The sequence below is a fragment of the Bos taurus genome, chromosome 13 (genome assembly GCF_002263795.3).
Source record: "Bos taurus isolate L1 Dominette 01449 registration number 42190680 breed Hereford chromosome 13, ARS-UCD2.0, whole genome shotgun sequence".
NCBI classification, from domain to species: domain Eukaryota; kingdom Metazoa; phylum Chordata; class Mammalia; order Artiodactyla; family Bovidae; genus Bos; species Bos taurus.
The window spans coordinates 69790826-69813480 of NC_037340.1; the positions used below are offsets into that span (position 1 = coordinate 69790826).

At 59.7% G+C, this 22655-nt stretch overlaps 1 protein-coding gene across 1 annotated transcript in view; it reads left to right on the plus strand.

Moving 5' to 3' along the window:
- Positions 1–169: 169 nt before the first annotated feature.
- PLCG1 (phospholipase C gamma 1) overlaps positions 170–22655 on the plus strand; it is a gene marked incomplete at its 3' end in the record, with an annotated part of 31911 nt that continues 9425 nt past the window's right edge. The window contains 10 exon segments of the mRNA NM_174425.3: positions 170–414; positions 18511–18663; positions 18746–18839; positions 18983–19030; positions 21428–21512; positions 21605–21688; positions 21834–21868; positions 22073–22145; positions 22244–22345; positions 22466–22584. Coding sequence (NP_776850.1) covers positions 198–414; positions 18511–18663; positions 18746–18839; positions 18983–19030; positions 21428–21512; positions 21605–21688; positions 21834–21868; positions 22073–22145; positions 22244–22345; positions 22466–22584 — 1010 coding nt within the window. The 5' untranslated portion in view covers positions 170–197.

Sequence of the window (22655 nt, forward strand, 5' to 3'; positions counted from 1 at the left end):
GCGCGCGGGCGCCTTTGTTCCCGGCGCGCGGGCCGGGGCGGGGCCTGCAGGGCCGCCCCGCCCCCGCTCAGGCCCCGCCCCGTCTCCGCCCGCAGGAGCCGCCGCCGCCGGGGTCCGCTCGCCCGCCGCCTGCGCCGCCGCCGCCGCCAGCTCGCTCCCGCCGGGCCTGCGCCGCCGCCGCCCCCGGCACCCGAGCCATGGCGGGCGCCGCGTCCCCCTGCGCCAACGGCTGCGGGCCCAGTGCGCCCTCGGACGCCGAGGTGGTGCACCTCTGCCGCAGCCTCGAGGTGGGCACCGTCATGACTTTGTTCTACTCCAAGAAGTCGCAGCGGCCCGAGCGGAAGACCTTCCAGGTCAAGCTGGAGACGCGGCAGATCACGTGGAGCCGAGGCGCCGACAAGATAGAGGGGGCCAGTAAGTGCGCTCCCCATTGCTGCACACCCCCGGCTCCCCGGGCCTGCCGCGCGGGCGCGCGCGCTGGGGCGGCGCGGGGTCTGCGCCCCGGCTCGCGCGCGCCCTGGGGCCACCGCTGGAGAGACTCCGGCAAACTTTGGGTCCCCGCCCCCGCCTCGGCCAGGGTGGTCACCGGGGGCGGGGGGCATCCGGGTCCTCAGTCACCTGACAGGACACCCCCTCCCCCAGTAAGGGGGGGAGTGTTCCAGGCGCTTTGCCCAGAGGCCTAAAAATCCTAGCGAGTTGGAGATCAGTGGGGCCGGCGTCGGGTCCCCCCCCTACCCCGGGAGCGGTGTCGGCCGAGGCAGTGTCCTCCCCCCGGCAGCCGCGGAACCGGAGGCCAGACCAGATGCACCGTTTTTCCAAAAAGATCAATCTGGTGCACCTCTGGGCCTCCCGGCCGGGCTCCTACTTACAAAGGAACCTTTGGGTTCCCCAAGTAGAACTTAGGCAGATGTTGGCGTAGGGCTGGTTTTGGAGCAGAGCCGGGCCTACTCATCTCTCTCTTGGGGCCAAGGAGGAAGGTGGTCTTGTTTGGTTTGGAAAAGCCCGAGAGGAGGCAGTGGATGTTTTTCCCGCCGCTTCTTTTGTCCTGAAGCTGAATTTTGGAGGTCTGTGTGCGTGGGCAGACTCCCAAAGCCAGGGCAGGGAAAGAGGCCAGGCTTCCCCTTGTCCTTTGGAAGCACATTCTCCAGAGCTTGGCCCCAGAAAGGCCAGCCTCGCTGCTGCGTGTCAGGTACTCTTCAAGAGGACGCAGCCAAATTGGGGTCCAGCCCTTAGTGTCCTGCGTCCTGTGGCTGGAGGGAGCCAGGAGCGGCTACTATTTCCTGCCTCTTTGCTGTCCCAGACCTGACCTTGGCTGCTTCTGCGAAAGAGAGAGTTGGGGGATTTTGAAAAACCCCAGATCCTTCAGAGAGAGATTCCACTGAGCACGCGCCTGTGCTGTGGCCCGATGGGCCCCCCAGCTCTGCCCTCCATTCTCCCGCCTCCAAGTGTGAGATGATGTGTTTGCAACCCCAGGCTGTGGGTTGCTTCCTACAAGAACCCCCTCTACCCCCCACCCCCGAGACTGGAATTAGAGCCAAGCTCAGAATTAGGACTGTGTAGAGGAAGAGGGTTCAGGAAGTGATACCCCCCAAGAGAAGGTCTTCCAGACCTTGGGTATGGTGTACCTGCGTGTAGATGACTGAGGAGACGGGGAGGAAGGAAGGTCTTGTGGTGAGACAGCCGTCCTCAGCCGCACACTCCAGATCTCACACAGCTGCTGAACTTCCACAAGACAGCCGCCTTCCTCTGTGACCCTCCTCGGGCCCTGGCAGCCGGCGGGAGAAAATGTTAGATGATTTGAGAGGCTGGATTTCAGAGTAGAGGAAGGACAGATCCTGCAGAGGACTGGAGGGGCATCACCCTGGCATCAGACTCCAGTCATGGCCCTTCCGTGTGTCTGTGGATTCCCCGGGCTCTCCTGAATTGGTAGCGGCTTGCTGAGGTTCCCAGGTAGACTTCTGGCTAAGAGGCTGCGTTTCACACCATGCACGGGACCAGCAGGCAGTTGAAGTGCAGCCCAGTGGTGGAAGGCAAGGTTGGGTTTGAAGCCCGTATGTAATAGTTGTGTATTGCCCCCAGCCAGCTACTTCTCTGAGCCTTAGTGTCACCATCTGTGAAGTGGGAATAATGATATCTCCACCGAATGGGGTTATTCTAGGGGGATAAAGGAGAGGATTAATGTAAAACAACATACGGGGGCTTCAGATCCAACCTTGCCTTCAACAGCTGTGCTGTTGGATACGTTCTAAATGTTTAGTAAATGTAAGCTGTTATTCATGACAATGGTGATAGACTATGACTGCCCCTCTTGGACTGGGACTGTATGGCTGCACAAAAGGGTGAGGGAGCAGGAAGGGAGGAGCTCGGGGACCCAGCTCATTTCACTGAGATCACTACCCGGAAAAGGGAGGAAATGGTTTTGTTTTGCCCCGACCCAACTACTCACCCCCCTACCACTTAGAGCAGGGTATGGAGTTGTCTTGAGGAGACTTGCACATCTATCTCCTGGGTAGGTGACTCTCTTGTTTGTAAGTTGGGGCCTGTACAGAAGGAAGGGGTGTGGAGAGGCAAGGGGCTAGTCCAGCAGGTCTCAGGTCTCAGGGGCTGGAGGCAGGAGTGCCAGGTACCTGATAACCCCAGCCCCTGCAGGTGGGTCCGTCAGAGGGGTGCAAATTCAGTAACCTCAGCTGGGATTTAAGAGGCCTGCCTGGAGCCTGGGCAGAGGAGGTAGAAGGGGCCATGGCCCATTGATAAATTGGGTCCCGGGATTGAAGGAGTCTGGGTGAGAAGCCTGGTGGACCCTGGTGTGCAGTTCAGTCAGGCCTTGCTGCTGGAGCCTTCCACTGGAGCTGCCCCAGAGCCACCTGCTTGTGGGTGCACCTCATTGCTGGGTTCTGATCCCTGCAGCCGCCTCTGTAGGTTCTGAGGAAGTTTGGAGTGCCAGCAGGGCCCCTTGCCACCTGGCCTGTTGCCCAGGTGCCTCAGATGCCTGGCCTTTTCCTGCTGACCCTGCCAGGGTACCACGCAGTGTCTGTAACCTGGCCAAAGAGAGAGACGCTTGTGGGACTCTCAGGGTATCCGTGGCCCTGCAACGAGATGGGGTTCAGTGAAAGTTCACGGTGCTCACGTCGAGGACCTCGTTCTGGCCTGACTCTGTGCCCTCTCTCTTTATCCTCCTTTTGTGAAATGCGACCGGCAGGTGCTCACGTCGCATCGCGGGTGGGAGTTTGGTTTAAAAGGGGTGGGGTTGGTACTGGTTGTCACAGTGGTGTGACAGGAACCAGGTCGGTGTTTGGCTTTTTGTGTTACAGATACTGACATAAATGAGTACAAAGCAATTACAGACTTCCTGCTGAGTGCTACAGAGACGTGTCATCATGTTTTCTTGGCAGATCCGCTCAAGGGCCCCAGGGGGTGGTCTGGAGTGCCACCCCACTTTACAGACGAGGAAATGGAAATGCAGGGAGTGAACTGTGCTGCCACGTGACAGCCTCAGTGGGACCCAGCCCTCCCGGCAGGTGCTGGCCGGCCAATCCCAAGGGCACTCTACGCCCTGGGGTTGTGCTCTGAGTGGCCTCAGGCCCCAATCCTGGGGTCCGCATCGCTCCTCTGAAGAGAAACCTTCCTGTTCAGACTGTACCTGACGGACAGCCCCGGCCTTTCTCAGCTGTGGCTCCACACTTCTGGTGCCTTCTGGGTTGACATGTTCAGTCAGGGGTCACTGTGGGCACAGTGGCTCGGATGGTGACTCCATGGGGGGCCAGCACGTCAGGAATTGCAGCCCCAGGTTTTCGTCTTTGTTTCTGCAGTCGATACCCTTTTAGACGCCAGGCCTCCTTAGGTGGTGAATCAAAACAGGCCCTTGCCTTCAGGGAGACTGAAGCGGACAACGGCAGCCGTAGTTCCTGCTCCCTTTGATGCCGGGGGTTGCAGGGTGGCAGAAGAAAGCAAACTCCCCGGATAAGGCAGTCAGGCTCGTGGGGGAGGTGACATAGGGACCTGCAGTCTGAGGCCTGACCCCTGTGGCTGTCAGACCCTGGAGGAGACAGACCTCAGGGTCAGCTCTGAAGGCTGAGCCCGGGAAGGGCGGGCCTGTGTCGTCGGGGATTTTCCTCTGCTGCCGGGTCAGTCCCCGTGGGAGAAGGGTAAGAGCACGTGTCCGGATCCACAGCTCACCATCCTCGCCTGTGTGTTTCCTGTCTGACTATAATTTTTCCAGGGGAAGTCAGAGCTCTCAGTGTTTCCTCAGCGCCCCCAGGCTTGCCCTGATGTGTGGGTTTCCAGGCCAGCCCGGCCAGGCCCCCTGTGCAGCTGGGGCTTTGTCTTCCCTGTGAACTTAGGGACAGAGTTTGCTGTGCCTGGGAGAGCTGAACACACCACGCCGGGGGCCCCCAGCACCTCCAGCTTCTCCCCTGTGTGTGCGCCGGGGCCCGCACATACGTACACAAACACACAGACTGGAGTCATCAATTAGAGAGCTTGGCCTCTGGCTTGCTTTGGGTCACCCCTTGGAATGAGGGGCATTTGCTTGCTCAGTAGATACTGTGTGAACACCTCCTGTTTGCCCAGTACTAGGCACTGAGAGTTCAGAAGATGGACAAGACCTGGACTGGGCTGTTGAGGAACAACTCTTGGAAGAGGCAGGTGTGGGGACGTGTAATTAGAACCCCGCGTGTTCCATGCCATAATAAAGGTCCATGCCCAGAGCTTCCTGTGTGCAGAGGAATGAGCTCTGCCCAGCAAGCTGGGGGTCTAGAGGAGAGAGCCAGGAGGGGAGGTGGCTGGTGCACAGGCCTGAGTGGTTAAGGACCTTGCCTGTGCCCTGGGTGAGGCCCCAAGGACCACTGCACTGGGTGGGTTAGGGGGCAGCATAGGGAGGGCCATGGCGTGCCAAGCCTTGTGGGTCGTGCTCTGTCCTGTAGCAGAGCTGTCACCAGAGGCTGAAGTGGGATGTCTGGGAGAGGTTGAGGAGGGGGACCTGGGAGCCACTGCGGGAGAGAGCCAATGAGTACGGCATGCCTTGTCTCCTAGCAGGCAGGCGGATGAGCGGTGATGGAGGCGTGGGGTGGTGTCTGGAGGCAGGAGGCAGAGGAGCCGTAGTGGCTGAGCACCAGGGCTCTGAGCGCTCACACTGCCTGGGTTAAAATCCTGCTGTGCAGCTCACTTGCTCTGTGACCTTAAGCATGTGACTTTCTCCCTCATCTCTAAAAGAGGGATAGTAACAAACACATTTTTCTCGTAAGGGTTTTGTCAGGATTCCGTGAGAATGTGTAAGGTGCTTGGCATCGAGTGTAGCATGTAAGTGCTTCACACGTGGGAACCCTGATGAGGAGGAAGGGGAAGATTAAGTGGCCCAGAAGGACCTGTTAGTGGAAGGGAACAAATGTACATGTGGTATCGAGGGGGCTGGCTGCCACGTACTTCGATGTGGGGACCAGGAGGCCACTTAGCCCCCATTTATTGTCATCAGGGCTCTTTCCCGCCCCTGACTTTTGCAGGGTGTCAGGGCAGCTGACTAGGAGCAGCTGCTTCGGTATCACATGAACATATCAGATTAGTCTGTTTCTAAGAACTTCGCCCTGATAAATGGTATGTGAGTCCATTTTGGGGAGACCCCTGACTTCCAGGAAAGGCTTTAACGGCAGCACCTCATTGTGCTAGGGCCTGTTTTTGCCTCTCCTTTCACTATCTGTGTTGGTCTCTATTAACTCATGGTGTTTCTTTCTGCTCTGCCCTTTTCTCTGATGTGGCTTCAGAGAGGTCAGTGAGAGCTAGGGCTGGAGGGACAAGGTGAGGCCTGCTGTAGCAAAGGCCCGATACTAGAGGACAGGAGACTCCCCCCACTGCCAGCCTGCTCTGAGAACTGCAGAAGCCAGTGGGGACTTTGAGGGGAGTCCCAGGACAAGTGGGGCAGAGAGTGCTCAAGCTTCCCCAGGGGGAAACCTTTGAAAGCAGCCTGATAACAGGTGAGAAGACTCCAGGCCGAGTCCAGGGTGAGGAGTGGTCCCCAGCAGCTGGGGCCAGAATCAGTCAGATTTGGGTGAGAGTCTCAGCCCTTCTGTGCCTTTGGATACCAGGCACCTGAAACTGATCTTCAGCTGTCAAAGTCATTTCCCCCTTACAGAGCAGCCTGTCGACAGTGGTCAGGTGGGGTCCGTCTGAGAGTGAGAGGTGGCACCTGAGCGTGCTCAGTACAGCATGGGGCCCTCGTGGGTACTTAGCAGCTCTTGGTTTCCCTTGCCTTCGCCGTAGCTAACCACAGAGCTCCAGTTCTTCCCACCACCATGCTGGCCTCGAGGCTTCTCCGACAGCCAGGGGCTGGAAGTCTGTTTCTTACTTCTTTGTTCCTTCCCTGAGTCTGTTCACAGAGGTCACAGGCAGGAGAAAAATTGGGTATTTGAGTAGTGCATTGGTTCATGGAGCATTTTCTCATCCATGGGGTGTTAGAACTCCACCACAGCTCTCGAAGAGAGGCAGGGATGCCAGGCTCCCCCTTACAGAGGAGGAAACCGAGGCCCCAAGGTGAAGGTCACTCAGCGAGTTCACGGTGGTGCTGAGACCAGGGCTGGAATTCCCGATTCCCTTTGCAGTGTTCAGTTGATCCCTCCACTCTGGGGCAGGTGACAGGTGGGTGTTGTAGAAGAACAGGGTTTGTATTTACCTGGACAGGGCTGTCTGATCTCTCCTCCGCCCCCTGGCCACATGCCCTGTTTGGCCAGCCTGGGCTTCGGTCTGCACACGCTGGAGTCAGTGGTTCCCTTGAGAGACTCGGGCTCCCTCTGCAGTCCCCCCATCGAGACGCGGTCCCCTCTGCTGTGTGTGTGTTGGGTAACCGGAGACCCGTGCTCTGACTTGCTCTCCCTGGGTTATGATGACAGCCTCCCTGAGCCCCTGCTGGGTAAGCGGGAGCCTGGGGCTTCGTGCTCAAGGTGCTCCGAGAAGGGCCTTTGCGGGACCCAACGACAAGCTGAAGCGTGTGCCCTCATCCGCGAGTTCCTGTGTTCATCCCACATTGAGCGTGGTCTTCGTTCCCACGTTGGGAGTACACCGAGCCGGACGTGGTCGCTCCCACCTCTGACCTGTTCACTGAGGTCGTATCTCCAGCGTTGTGTGCTTTCCGTGTCACCATAGCTACTCTTTCCTTTAAAAAAAAAAAGGTCCGAAAACAGCTTTCTTGGGCCCCTGCGGCACATGAACAGGTGAGACGCCGCTTGTGCCCCCCTGACTGGACGCTGGTGTTCACTGATGTGCCAGGTGCCGTGGAGGCTGACGGTAAACGTAGGGGATGAGGCTCTCACGGGCAGAAAGGAAAAATGACGACAAGGTCTGGGCACTGAGAGAGACACAGGCCGGGGCAGCTCCGTGGGTCTGCAGGGGCGGGGTGTGCCGTGTTCATCCCCGTGGCTGACAGCGGCCGGGGCCTGGCTCTCCCCCGTGTAGGTCATGTGTGCCACTGTTTGTGCAGAGGGTTCTCAGTGGCGCCGGGTTGGCCCCCGGATGCAAAGCCGGAACACCCCGGGCACATGAGGCCCGAGGGGTTTTGGAGAAGGAGGCCGGGGGGAGTTAACTCCTGACACCTGGGCACGGGGTACAGGAAGGGTGGCCCCACGGTTGTGGCAGGTAGATTGCAGCCCGTGGGGGTCAAGAGGCGGCCGGCGCTGGGGTCTCGGAAACAGGGAACTTGGTGTTCCGGCTCCGAGGCGTTGCAGCTGTGCCCTCGCCTGATTGTATCTCCTCCTTCACCCCAACACACGTGCCCCTGCTCCCGCCGCCACAGCTTCCTGCCGTCGGCCCAGGGTTTTAGGGCCGCCCTTCACGGCTGAATGTGCTGGGTCTCCAGAGGGAGTGGGCCTGAGGCTGCCTAGAGACCGTGCCCTTGGCCCCGGAGGGGAGGAAGGACGTGGGAGGGGACCAGGCCATGCTGATGCTGCAGGTGGTCGCTCTGGGGGAGGCCGAGGCCTCGGGGGTGTGGCTCAAGAGTCCCCGCTTGCATTCCTGCCTCCACTGTAGATGGTTTCCCTCTCCTCGTGCGACCAGTGCCTTTTGAGGCGGCGCTTGGCTCGCCTTTGAGAGGCTGCAGTGGCTGAGTGCCCAGCACAAGTCCTAGCTCTCCCCACCGCACCTCGTCACCCCATAGGAACTTGGCTGTCCTGGGGGAAGCAGGGAGGGCTCCTTTTAATAGCCCACATGTAGGCTTTGTATATAGGCTCTGCGCTTCCTTCCGGGCCCTTCCTGGTGTTGGCCGGTGGCCCTGGCTTCAGCAAGACTCAGGATGCAGAGTGAATGGGGCAAAGCTTTCTCCTGCAGGACTGGCATCTCCCTTGCCGAGCCAGGCCTGGCACCGAGCAGCCTGAGGTTAGGAGGCAAGGAAAGGAGGTGACCCAGTCCCTGATCCTGGGAAGCTTGCAGTCTGGAACGTGCGGAAAACCATGAGAGCCCCGGGCCAGCAGGAGACGGTTGTGCCGAGTGCTGTCGGCTGAGCCTGGGGCTCCAGACAGCATCAGCCTGCCCTTGTGGGTCGCTTCCCCTGCTGGCTGGCAGGCTGGCGTTGGCTGGAGGGTCAAGGCGTGGGCTCAGTGAGGAGCGGCGGTCTGACCAAAGCTCCAGGCCCTGGTGGCGGACAACCGACCAGACTGGTGAAGGCTTGGGCCTGGGAACGTTTGACCACTTGTTTGTGTGAGATCTAATTCTAACTCAGCAGGGGCGGGCTGTGCATGTTGAGGTTGGCTTCCTGTTTTCCTGGACACCTGGGGATATGGCTGAGCTGAAATGTCCTAAGGGAAGTGGTGCTTTAAGAGGTGGCTGCGCCGCCCCCCCACCCCACCCCGCCTGCCCAGTTCACCATGTCCTTGGTATGGCCTTGCCCGTGGGGGGAGAAGGGCATTGACCATCCTGGACCTCTGGCTGTGGGGGTGTGGTGGGTGAATTCTAACGCCGTGGGATGAGTGACTTCAGCCTCAGGCCTGGAGAGTGTGGGCCTGGGTTCCTGAGTGACTAACCCTAGGAAGGAGGGGAGGGGCTGGGCACAGGTCCCAAAGGCTTCTTCTCCGCCTACTCCAGGGCAGGAGATCAGTTGGGAGGTTGGGGAGCGGCAGGGGCTTTCGAGACCCTCTTTGGGGCTGTGCAGACCACGTGCCCCCATTTGTCATCCAGCTGTTAGGTGGTAGCTCTCCCGTGCCAACCCTAACACAGTAAGAGGGTAACACGCCTGTGTTCGCTCGTCAGCTCCCAGCTGGGACTGTGGCCCTTCTTAGGAGCTCTGAGCATGTCCATGATGGAGGTTAGAACAGATCGCATAGGTCGCTCTCTCAGGGGTCACTAGGGCTTGTTGAGGCCAGCGGTGAAATAGAGGGAGGGTCCCTCCAGTGGGAACCCCTGATGCCAGGCTTGTTCCTGATGGCGTCTGGGTCCCCGGCCTGAGGACTGGCCCCTGCTGGAAGGGTGAGGCTCTACAGCCCGGGGCGGGAGGCTGGGAGGCAGCTATCTGTGCTTGAGGAGGTGAGGCGGGAGCTGTCTTAAGAGGGTGGAAGTAAGGAATTAAAACCAGGAAGGGGAAGTCCCAGGGTAGCCACCCCTCTCAGCAGGGGGGTTGATTTCAAATAATCTGAGCGGGGCTTCCCGCTCACCTTGGAGTGGGCAGTGTCCTGTGTGGTGTGACCTTATGGGGCCTTGGTTCCCCCGGAAGCAAAGGGAGGACAGGCGAGTGGCAGGGCTTGGGCTGCTGTGGCCCAGAGGGAGCGGCCCGATCCTGAGGCGAGGCCAGGCCAGCGGGTCTGAACCAGGAGAGCGGGCCAGTGGGCAGAGGAGGGCGTCCGAGGGAGCAGGCCTGTGACGTAATGACCCTTTCCATTGTGCAGAGTGTCTCTCCAACCGAGACATTCAAGGTTGACCTTGTTGGGGATTTAAGGGCTGGCCCCACATCCCCGCCCACCCCCCACCCCCCACCCCCCCACCCCATGGAGAGAAGGGCCCGTGCTGGCAGTAATACAGAAACCAGAAAGGCGGGGAAGCAGCACGGGTCAGTGAGCTCCAGGGGGAAAGGCCTCCGCCATTCCCCACCCCCACCGTAGCCCCTTTTTAGCCCCCAGCCAGAGGCCCCTGTTGCTTCCTTTTGGGGGTGGGGGACAGGCCCCAGATTTTTTCTTTCTTCTCCTAACACAGTCCATTCCCTGCTAGGCACTGGGGCATTTGGTTCACAGCGTCAAGGACCTTATGCTCCAATGGAGAAGGTAGTCAAAGAGCCTTAAAATACACGTGGTTCCCACTCATCTAGGTCCTTGGTAAACGTGATCGTTAATATAAATAAAGCCAGTAGGGCTTGTTCAAGGATTAGATTGGAGAGTGGTGAGAGTGTACAGAGTCCAGTTTAGGCACTTCTTTGGAGGTGAAGCTGTTAACTGGCAAGAGGAGTGGCAGTAGGCCTGGTTTTGGTGAGGGCTTGACTTTCAGGTACGTTCTTCCCAGGTGGTGCTAGTGGTAAAGAGTCCACCTGCAGAGCAGGAGACACAGGAGATGTGGGTTCGATCCCTGGGTCAGGAAGATCTCCTGGAAAAGGAAATGGCAATCCACTCCAGTATTCTTGCCTGAAGAATCCCATGGACAGATAGCCCATGGGGTCACAGAGTCGGACACGGCAGAGTGACTGAATACACACACCTGTGACTTTGAGGTGAACAGGCAGAGAAGGCAAGTAGGCAGTTGGCTTGAAGGATCTGAAAGCTTACAGCCGGACTAGAGTAGGGCTGTTTCTGTGAGTTGTCTGTCATTGGTAGTGAAAGCCATGGGCCTGCGTGACGCTGACTGGGGAGCAGGTGGAGCTTCGGGAGAGGAAATGCCCTTGGCCTGGGCCTTGATGAAGGCCAGTGTGTCCTGGGTATAGTCATGGAGCCCAAGAAGCAGGAAATCAGAAGTCAAGAGCAGAAGTTCAGCAGGAGAGAGGGTGTGGTCAGCTGTGTTGATTGAGGGTCAGGAAAGGGGAGACTGGGCAAGTGACTTACACCCAGGACAATACCCTGTTTCTCCAGGTGGTCTGAATAGACAGTGAGAAGCATTTCATTGGGTCTCCTGAGATCCTGGACACATTCTATACCTGGCTCTGCTGGGCCCTCAGCTTCTCTCCTGTAGTTGGGAGCCTGGCAGACACAGGCCATCTAGAAAGAACTTGGGCAGTATCAGCCTGTAGAGGAGACACAAGTCAGCGTGCATAGGGCTGCCTGGGGAGTCCTGTGGGCCTGGGCAGAAAAGTTGAGGCAAGCCCCTGCTGCACTTGCCCTGCTGTGACATTGCCGGCCAACCTTCCCTCCCCTCTCATCCACCAAACTCTGAATGTCCTTTTCCCCAAATATTCGATGCCTTGGCTTTCGTGATCCTGTGCTGGAGAACCTGGTCGGGCCAATCCTCCCAACCTGCCTTCTGTGGACAGAGTGGTCTGAGACTCCTGAGTCCAGCTGCTCACTTTCTCTGGCTCCCGGCGCCATCGACACCTCCCTGTTCCACCCTTTGTAGGCCCTCCTAGTTATCTGCTTCCCCATCTGTTTCCTCCACTGGGCAGGGGCTTTCTGACTTTCTCAGGGCCAGGAACTCCAGTGCTTTATTGATCTCTGTTTACCCAGGACCCACCCTGGGGCCTGACCTGGAGTTGGTGGAGGTTTGGTGCATGTTTGATCTGGGTGATGGAGTGAGAGAATAAGCCCAGTAGATAGCTGCTCATCTCTCTCCTGGCTTTGAGTTCCCTGGGTGGGGCCCCTTGCCCTTCCTTCCTTTGGGGCCCAGGCGTGCTGTTCCCACCTCTTAAGATGAGTGGGATTCATCTCGCATCCTAGGGAAGAGGGCTGTCTGCCTGGATAGTGTGAGGGCTTGCTGGGGCTGCCCTGCTTCTCCTCTGCAATCCCAGTGTCGGGGTGGCTGCTGCTGGGTAGAGGGTCCCCATTCTGCTGTGAACTACCACGTGACTGTGACAAGACCCCTGGGAGCCTCACGTTTCCTCATTGCTCCAAAGAGGAGATTCACCTAGAATCTAGACTACAGGCATTTCACAAACTGGCAAGGATTCTTTACAGCCGTGACTGAAGCAGTTGCATGGGGGAGGGCAGGGTCCCATGTAGGAGGGTCCGCAGACCCCCATCCAGCTGCCTGAATGGTCTTTTCCTGCTCTTCTCTGTCAGGTGTCTGGGGGAGGGTAATGGACAAAACCCTGCTAGGAGCAGAGGCCGAGCCCTGCCCGGGGTGGGCCTTGCACACCAGGGTTCCACTGGGGCTTCCCTGTTGTGTCCTGAGAGGGGTCTAGTCCTCTCTCCCTTGCTGTCTGGTCTGAAGGTGCTGCTGTACCAGAAAGGAAAGCGGATAAAGCCCAGCCACACCTTCCCTTTGCTGCCTGACCTGTGACCCTGGGTCTCCGAGTCTGGATCCTCGTCGTCTGTGAAATAGAGGCTGAGAGCTACCCACCCCTCAGCTCTCGCCTTTCTCCCTGCTCCTGACTTCTGCTGGAAAAGCAGGGGTGGGGTCAGGGGCAGGGTGAGGACCCTCACTCCTGGTCCTCGGGCAGCAGGCAGCTGATGTGGAAATTGCTGGCTGTCTCAGGCCCAGCAGATTCCTGTCCCGCCTGTGCCCTGGTTGTCTTGTCTTCTGTTGGGCCACCTCAGTCCTCCTCCTGAGCCATGAAGCTCTGTCAGAGCTGTACACGGCTGGCTGGTCCAGGCGCCCTGGGGTGCAGAGTCCCTCTGTCACTGGCTCCCTGGGGTGGGCAGCAGAGGTGCCGGCTGGAAATCAGCTGGCTGGCAGGGCGCTTCCCTTTCGTCCTCTGGCGAGCAGAGCTCAACTCCATTTGTGCCCCCAGGGCCCCGGTGTGTTGTTCTTTGGAGAGGGGGTGCAGGAGGCCGCTGACTTGGGGGGTAGGGGCTGGGAACAACCCGGCCGTGTATGTGGAGAAGGCGTGAGCGATGACAGGTCATTTCTGGGAAGATCTGTGCAACTCTCCTGGCGCCTGGGACCCGCTCTTTTCAATCTCCTGGTGACCTTGGCATAGAGCCAAGCAGGGCATGGTGCTGAGGGAGCCCTGCCTGTTCTCTTTTGTTTTCCCCAGAGCACCATTAGCTTCCCAGGGTTCCCACCGCAGGAACCTTTGTACAGGAACCTCCCAGTGTTTGCAGATTGCTCTGGCCCCCAGGGGCAGTGTCCTACCCCACTGTGGCTGTTCTTTCTCCTGTCTGCATAGTCACCTCACTGACCACTGCGCTTGCATATTTGTTGTAGCACCTCAGCCTTTATTACCCTCCTGCACCACCTCTTCCAGGAAGTCATCCCTGATACCATCTTTGAGCATCTGTGGCCTCTTAGATAATTAGTTCTGGTGTCTAACTCTCGTGTTCATTCCCACTTCTAAGCACTCGGTCAGCATGTTGAGGCCTCCTCAGGGACCTGGGAATAGGCAAGTGTGGTTTTTGCCTTGTGGAACTCACAGATCAATGACCTTGACACCAAGGAGGCACCAGTGTGACCAGAATAGGGAGCACCAAATATGCCGCTGGACCAGGCACGACGGAGACTTAGGTGACAAGGTGGGCCTGGCATGTGCAGGGGCTCAGAGGTCAGAGGCGTGCTTGGAGCTTAGGTGGGATGGGGGCTCTGGGTCTCGTGACCTTGACCTGACTCGGGCCCTGTTGAGGGGTGCTGCTGGGCCTTGCACACCTTCCTCAGGTGCCTGTGGGGCTGAGCATCCACATCCCACAGGCAGGGGCAGTGCCAGTCCCAGGGGGAGGGACCTGTCCTGGTAATGCTCACCTCTGTCAAGTTTTCTAGATTAAAAAAAAATCTTTCATGTTTATCATGACTTTGTTACTTTAAGCTGTAAAATGTATTCGCATGCAGTTTTGAAAATTGGTGTTATTTACTCTTTGGCCGTGCGGGGTCTTCACTGCCGCTCGGGCTTTCTCTAGTTGTGATGAGCAGCGGTTTCTCCAGGTGCAGAGCGCGGGCTCGCTGCTCCATGCCGTATCTTCCCAGCCCAGCAGTTGAACCGGTGTCCCCTGGGTTGGCAGGTGGCTTCTTAACCACTTGACCACCAGGGCAGTCCTACATGCATTTTTTATGCAGTTAGTTTCTTTTGCAGTTTCTACCAATTTACTTATGTACTTTTCAAAGGGAAAATGCTCTTAAGAGAAATATTTCAGCAAATGCATCTTTCATGTCCAGAAATTTCCGTTTTTGTTTTGTGGTGGTGGTTTTCTTGACCAGATCTTCATCATTTGGGGTTTAGTTTTCAGCATGTCCTCATGTCCCTTTCTAGCAAACTCGTCTTCCTGTTTGTGTAGTTCTCTGTCTGCATGTGAAAGGTTTACAGCAGGCCCACCCCTCACTGAGGCCTTCAGTTTATCCCCAAGCCACCCAAGAGGAGACAGACTTGCTCGAGGCCCGAGCTGTATGCTTGGAAACAGGATTTGAAACTTGGCCTTTGTGATTTCAGACCTGTTAGTGTCCTGTTCTGGTCCCTCACTATAGGCACGGTGGGGGTGGTGTGGGGCTGTGGCTGCACCGGGCCGGGTAAGCGTTCTCTGGCTTAGAACATGTGCCCAGATGTGAACTCGGAGGCTCCACGAGTCCCCGTCTTCCCTCATGGTGCCCCATCCCTGTGAGACCACATTCGGGGCTGGGGAAATGGCTGTTGGAGTCTGTTCCTTGGACCCAGGCAGTGGTGGGCCAACTTCACCCTGGGTTCGCCCCCAGGAAAGTGCTGGCGGTGGCCGCCATTGTCTCCCCTGCCGCTGACTCACGTGGGCCCCATGTCGGTGACTCTAGGCGCACAGGAGGGGCCGTCAGACTTTCCAGGACTGGTGACTCCTGGCAGGGCCCTTGTGCAACCTTGTGAGGTGGGAGGAATCCCCAGTTTACCGATGAGGCAACTGAGGCCAGAAGAGCGTCAGACTGCCCGGGGCCACACAGCTCGAGTGCAAGCCCTGTGTGATTCTCCTCTGCTGGGCCCAGGCAGCCTTCAGAGAGGGTGGTCAGAGCAGGCTTGCTGAAGGAGTCGACGGAGGTGGCCTGGCATGTGAGGCCAGTCCTAGGCCTGGGCGGTCCCCCATTAGGCCAGAGCCTCTTGAGGAGGGCTGCTCTTATTTCTTTATGAGAGTTTGTGGGCGGTTAAATGCCAGGGACCGAGCCCCCGTCCCTGCCCAGGCAGCTAATCTTGTCACTGTCTACCACGGCCTTGCTTGGAATGGCGAGGCCCACGCTGTTCCTGAAGCCTGGGAGCCTCTGCGTGGGCCTCGGACACCTGGTCCCCAGAGGAGCGAGCTCGCTGTCGTGGCTTCTGACCAGCTGAGGTGGCTGGGTTGTGCCGGTGCAGCTCCAGGCCCCTCTCGGGGGTGGACGAGCCTGGGGGTGGGCCTTCGTCACAAACGAAAGCCGCGCTCTCTCCTACCGGACGCCAGCCCAGCCTGGCTTCAGGCCCTGGGTGTGGGAGCCTGCCCTTGTCCTCAGAGAGTCCCCATCTCCAGCCTGGCCAGGACCTCCCAGTGCGGCCAGCCTCTCTTCTCCCCACGTCCCTTGAATGTTGTTTTCTGAGGTTGTGTGAGGGGATGAGTGCTGGGTCCTGGGTCTCCTGCCCCCCAACCTGCCCTCCCTGCCCCCAGCTCCCAAGTCCTGGGAGGGTCTCTCTTCCTGCCGTCCTGTCCCGCTTCACGTCTTACCCAGACTGTGTCAGGGGGGCTCCTATCCCCTTCCTGAAACTAGGGCAGAGGCCATGCATGTCCCAGGGAGTCACACCACCCACCACCCACCCCCCACCCCCGGGCTTGGTGGCCATCCCTGGCTCTCAGGAAGAGGACCCTGCTGTATTTATTCTGGGAGGCAGAGGGCAGGGGTGAGGCAGAGGGTGGGGGTGGGGGTGGAGGGTGAGGCCAGAGGTCGCACAGGATGCAGCTTTTAAGAACCTGGTAGAGCCTCTCCCCCGTGTCTCGTCCTTCCAGCCTGCAGTTGGCTCGATGGCCTTGAAGGGCATCGGGCCCAGGCCGACAGCTCCAGTGACGGCGAGTGCAGGGTGTGGGCAGCGGGAGCCTGGGAGACGCAGGCACCTGGCCTGGGGCTGCGCTCTGCCTGCCTGGTCCCGTCTCGGGTGGGAGCCTCCTCTGCTGTCAGTCTGTCACAGTGGATGTATCCTGGAGCATGGGGCAGGCCACAGGGTCACCCAGGACCCGCTGGCAGTGTGTCGTGTGGGGCACCGTGGCAGCCACCCAGCCGCAGGCTCTGTGGTTGCTCGCTGGGCTGGCTGCTGCTAGCTAACCTACTACGTCGTAGGCTGACTGCCTCTAGTGACTGGTGGGCAGCTGCGCAGAGGGCCCAGACTGTGGCCCGCGAGGCTTTGTGGGCCTGTGTGCCTGTGTGTGAGGCTGTGTGCCTGTGTGAGGTGTGGGGGGCATGACAGCAGCCCTGCACCGGAAAGGCACGCTGGTTTCTGTTTCAAAGGGCAGGGTTTGTGGTGGTTCTGTAGCTTCTGATCTGTGCATTTCCCGTGTTCAGCTCCTCCTCCCATCCTGGGAACCCTGTCTCCTCAGGCTGGGTCTCTGACTCAGTCTCCCTCCCTGCCCCCTGTTTTCACCTGAGCATAACTCTTTAAGGACTCCACCCCTCCCCCTGTTGGGGTGCCTGCTTTTCCCTTGTTTATTCAGTCGTTCAAGCTCTGGATGGCCTTGCCGGCCCTGGGAAAGATGAAGAACACACATAAGCGCCCTTAGCGGTTACTGCAGGGGGTGTTTCCAGATTAGATCTCTGGTGGCAGAGAACGGAGTCTGGGAGGTAGACCGTCCCTGGCTGGGGACCAAGGTGAAGTGATAGACGGGAAACAGGACTGTTCTTGGCCTCAGTCCAGCTGGGATGGGATGGAGCAGGGAAGATGGGCGAGCGGTAGGGCACTGAGCCCCATCACGAAGTCCCTGAAGGCCGAAGAAGGAGTGGGTTCTCCCTCGTGAGTCACCTTTGGAGGATCAGAACAATGTCTTACACAAATTCAGGGGCTCGGGGAGGACGGCTGGGTGGTGAGAACTTGAGGGCCGGCAGGAAAGCAGGGGCTTCCAGCTGGAGGACCAGGCCCTGGGGCTGCTGAGGGCATGGAGTAGGGGTCGGACCAGCAGTGCTTTGGGGGGTGCTGGGCATGGGCCAGAGTGAGGGCGCTGTCTGAGGTGAGGGGATAGATGGGGCACGGCTGTGGCTAGAGGGACCGGGCCTCTCAGAACTTTCCAGCCAGGGTGGTGTGTGCTTGGGCCAGGAGGGCTCGTGGGGGAGGTGGGCCCGGCCACGTACTGGCAACGCTCCTGGCTCCAGGTGTTCCGGGCCAGTCTGGGTCGAGAGCATCTGAAGAGGCTCCGGAGCCAAGGGAGCACGCAGTCATTTCTGGCGGCTATGCCAGACTTCCCTCTTTTGACCTCCCTGAATCTGTGTCTTCATCTGGCCTGGAAAGTCTGTCCTCTGTGTAGGGTCCCAGCCTGGGGACTGTGCAGCTGTGCCCTCTCCAGGCCTGGGGTCACCGCCTGTGTGCCTGCTCCAACTGCAGACCCCCAAGACCCATCAGGGAGCTGGAGGGAGGCTTGAGTCAGCGCCCACCACGTGCCGCCTACAGGGCTGGGCGCTCCAGGCTGTTGGACTTGGGAGCTCAGCAACCCCTCCCAGTGCTGCCATCCGTCACCTGCCTTCACGGGGACACAGAAGGGTCAGAGTGGTTGTCCCTCTGCTGAGGTCACACAGCTAAGGTGAGCTGGAGCTGGGAGTCTAGTCCTGGCAGGCCCACCCCCGAGTCCACGCAGGTTTCTTCTACCACCCTGCCTTCTGGAGGAATTCAGTCAAGCTCTTTGCTCTAGAGATGGTAAAACCCAGATGGAGAGAAGTTAAATGAGTCACTCGGCGTGGTCTGAGTTAGTAGCTGAGGCGGTTTGTCTGCTGCTCCGACCTGGTGCTTCCCTGGTCTGAGCTGGGTGGCCAGGGTGGGAGCCGTCTGTGGGCAGCCCTGCTCTTGCTGGGACTTGCTCGGGGATGTCTGGGAGGGGGCTCGTTGGGGTTGCACCAGGTCTGTTGGCCCAGTGCCTGCTCCCCGCCTTGGACTCTGAGACCCATTTGGGCCTGCCTCTCCCCAGCCCGAACCTTGGGGCTTCATGATTCAGTTGGTGCGCTTTTGTGTCAGAAAATGGTCCTCACAGACTTGCAGCCGTGGGTCCCCATTTCTTGTTCTCGAGTCCGGCTTTCTCCAAGTCAGAGTGACCCACCTGTGTTGTCAGGGAGGCAGCGTGCACAGCACAGAGCTCCCTGTTCCCCCAGACCCCCAGCTTTTAGCAGAACTCTGCCTGTAGACTCAGCGCAGCTCTTTTCCCTCCCACAGTGGGCCTGAGTGGTCTTGAGTGCCCCCGAGGGGCCGTCTCTTTCAGTGGTCTTCTCTGAAGAGAGTGTGGGAATGAGCAGGGAGCCCAGGCAGCCCTGCTCACCTTGGGAGGCCTGAGCCTGACCTTGGCCTCTCCCCTGCCCTCCCAGTTGACATTCGTGAAATCAAGGAGATCCGCCCAGGGAAGACCTCACGGGACTTCGATCGCTACCAAGAGGATCCTGCTTTTCGACCGGACCAGTCCCACTGCTTCGTCATCCTGTATGGAATGGAATTCCGCCTGAAGACCCTGAGCCTCCAAGGTGGAACTGAGGGGCTGGAGGAGGTGGGAGGTTGGGGGACGCAGCCCAGCTCCAGGCTCAGCTCTTTACCCCCTGCTCACAGCCACGTCTGAGGACGAAGTGAACATGTGGATCAAGGGCCTGACTTGGCTGATGGAGGACACGTTGCAGGCAGCCACACCCCTGCAGATTGAGAGGTGAGAACCCGCTCCTGACCGGTGAGGTCAGGGCGCTGGGCCCTCGGGAGCAGGGCAGGGACTCCTGGGCCTCTGCACCTGAGCCTGCCTGCCGGTCTCCTCCCCAGGCCTGGCCTCACTTCAGGCTCCTTCTCTCCCACCAGGTGGCTGCGGAAGCAGTTCTACTCAGTGGACCGGAACCGTGAGGACCGGTGGGTGCTGAGCTGGGGCCCTATCCCGGCAGGGTGGGTTGGGGCGACCAGAACAGTGGCCCCACTTCGAGAACTGGAGGATCTGCCTCATGCACAGCCAGGGCTGGGCAGGCCTCTGGTACAGGCACTTCCTGCAGTCAGCTGTCCGAGGGCCTGTGCCAGCTGGTGGGGAGGCCAGCGACGATAAGCCAAGTGCACCGCTGCTGTGGGAACCGTTCTGCTGCACAGAACCAGCTCTGGGTGTGCTGTAGTGTGTTTGGGGGTGCCTTGGAGCTCACTTAGGACTTCTCTGGTGGCTCAGACAGTAAAGCATCCGCCTGCAGTGCAGGAGATCTGGGTTCAATCTCCTGGGAAGATCTCCTGGAGAAAGAGATGGCAACCCACTCCAGTATCTTGCCTGGAAAATCCCATGGACAGAGGAGTCTGGTAGGCTACAGTCCATGGGGTCACAAAGAGTCAGATACGACTGAGTGACTTCACTTTCCTTTTCCTTTTGGAGCTCATGACTTTGAGGCCACGGTGTGACAGCCAGAGGGGCTACAGAGGTGTGGGACAAAGGCCAGGCCATGGATGAGGAGGACCGCTGACGGGGGAGAGGCAGGCACCACGGAAGGTTTTGAAGAGAAGTGTGATGTGACCTGGGGTCAGTTCCACAGGGCGGCGGGTGGGTGGAGAGCTCGCTTATTAGGAAGCGACTCCGATGCTCCCAGTGAAGATGATGGCTAGGTCAGGGTAGGGGCGTTAGGAAGGGGTTGGATTTCGGTGGGGCTATATTTTGAATATAGAGCTCAATGGAATTTGCTAACACATCAGTTCTGGAGCGTGAAGGAGAGTGAGGATTATATTAAGGGTTTTGGTCTGAGCATCTAGAAAGGTGGGGTTGCCATTGACTGAAATAGGGAAGGCTATGAGAGGGACGCCGGAGAAGGCAATGGCACCCCACTCCAGTACTCTTGCCTGGAAAATCCCATGGATGGAGGAGCCTGGTGGGCTGCAGTCCATGGGGTCGCTAAGAGTTAGACGACTGAGCGACTTCACTTTCCCTTTTCACTTTCATGCACTGGAGAAGGAAATGGCAACCCACTCCAGTGTTCTTGCCTGGAGAGTCCCAGGGATGGGGGAGCCTGGTGGGCTGGCGTTTATGGGGCCACACAGAGTCGGACACGACTGAAGCGACTTAGCAGCAGCAGTAGCAATGAGAGGGTCTCATTTGAGGGGGTGAGTCCCGTGATGCCCGTCGATGGTCAGGTAGAGGTGTTGAGCAGGCAGGTGGGTAGAACGAGCTCGGGGACAAAGTGGGCCAGAGATGGGACCTGAGGAGCACAGCACGCAGGGGGTTTGGGAGGCTGGAGGCGCCCACAGGCAAACACAGCAAGGAAAGAGGAGAGCACTGGTGGCCGATCCCAGCCTGGGCGGCTTGTCCACCGGGGCCTGGGGCAGTTAGGAGCCGAGGAAAACCGGAGGAGGCAGAGCCTTGGAAGCCCAGAGAGGAGGGGCTGGTCAGCTGTGCCACGCCTTGTCACGTGGGGATGACCGAGAGCTGTCGGTGACCTCGAAGGTGACCTCGAAGCTGACGGTGGAGGAGTAGACGTGGGGTCCTGGGAGTGAGAGGAGCCTGGATGGCTCCTTCAAAGCACTGCCGTGAGGAGGGGCAGAGAAGGGGCAGCCGCTGGGGAGGAAGCAGGGCAGACGGGTGTTTTGCGGGGGAGTGGTTTCAACCTGCGTGTGATGCTGGTGGCAAGGAGCCCACAGGAGGAAGGCTGGGTGGGGCAGGTTTCCTAACCCATCCAGGGGGCCCTACCAGCCCCTCCTGCGTGACGGAGGCCAGGCGACCACTGGCTGGAGGAGAGCAGGACCGCCAGGGTGGGAGGAGACGTGCCTGCTTTCCCCTCCGTGTTGCCCACTCCCAGGAGAGAAGGCCTCCCTGTCCCCATCTTTTTCTTCCTGTTGCCTGGCCGAGCATGGTCCTCTGCCCCACCCTTAGGCAGGCTGCCTCGGAAGGCAGCGAACTTCTGTGAGACCCTGGGACCGTGCTTGTCGCCAGCGCTGGTGCTTGGCTGAGACGGGTCCTTGCTTTCCTCCCTGAGGAGGCCCCAAGTCCCCGGGCCGTGGGCTGGGAGTCCTGCGAGCTGCCTGCCCATGGCGGCACCGGGCTTTGAGAGCGAGGCTGAAGGGGCTCTGGGGAGCCGTGCAGGGGCTGCCTCCCTCTGTGCCTGGAGGCCTGGGAGAGGAAGGACCTTCCCTTGGTCACCTCTGGCTCTGAGCCAGGCTCGCCGTCAGGGCTGCAGGGCCCAGAGTGGTGGTGTTTACCTGCCCAGCCGCAGGTGGACACGGCCCACAGGTCAGAGGTCATGAGAGGTGGGGCTGAAGCCGCTGGCGGTGTCTCTGTCTCCTCAGGATATCGGCCAAGGACCTGAAGAACATGCTGTCCCAGGTCAACTACCGGGTCCCCAACATGCGCTTCCTCCGGGAGCGGCTGACGGTGAGGGCCTGCGGGCTGTCTGCAGGCGGGCGGGGAGCTCAGCCGCCCCCAGCCCCGGTGGGCCCTGACCAGCGGCCCTGCTCTGTCTCTAGGACCTGGAGCAGCGCACCAGTGACATCACCTACGGGCAGTTTGCACAGCTGTACCGCAGCCTCATGTACAGCGCCCAGAAGACGGTGCCTGAGCCCCCGCCCCGCCCCGCCTGCCCCCTGCCCCGCCCCACTCCACTCCCTTTGTGTTGTCCCAGCCTTTCTTCCCGAGAGCCCCTTGCCCATGGGGCCTCCCTGGGTTCTTGCGCTGACCCGGTTCTGTCTCCTGCAGATGGACCTTCCTTTCCTGGAAGCCAGCGCCCTGAGGTTTGGTCTGAAGTGGGGAGGTGGGCTTCTGCCCAGGCACCCCCGTCCCTCCCCTGGTTGATTCCCTGGGCCGGAGGGAGATCGTGGTTGGTGGGGGTGGGGAGCCCTCCTGGACCATCCTGGGCACCGCCTTCTGAGGGGCCCCCATTGTCCATGGTCCACGCTAGCCATCCGGCCACCAGGCACTTCCCTTCTGTCCTGCAGGGCGGGGGAGCGGCCGGAGCTGTGCCGGGTGTCCCTTCCTGAGTTCCAGCAGTTCCTCCTCGAGTACCAAGGGGTAGGACTGGGCTGGGCCTGGGCCGGGGTGCTGGCAGGGGGTCTGGGCTCCCCAGCAGCTGGAGGCCTCTCTCACGCTCCTCTCTCCCACCCCGTCAGGAGCTGTGGGCGGTGGACCGGCTCCAGGTGCAGGAGTTCATGCTCAGCTTCCTCCGAGACCCCTTGCGAGAGATTGAGGAGCCTTACTTCTTCCTGGACGAGGTCCGCCGTGCGCCACCCCCCCCCCCGCCTGCCTGGACTGACCCCCTTCCTGTACCAGCCAGTGCCGTGGTGCAAGGCAGGGGCTCATCTTCTATCCTCTCCACATTTGTTCCCGGATAGTTCGTCACCTTCCTGTTCTCCAAGGAGAACAGCATATGGAACTCGCAGCTAGACGAGGTGTGCCCCGACACCATGAACAACCCCCTGTCCCACTACTGGATCTCCTCCTCGCACAACACGTGAGTGGCGCCCTCGGCCCCTGGCCTGACCCCAGGAGGTGGGGCTTGCCTGATGCCCCGCCACCTGCCTC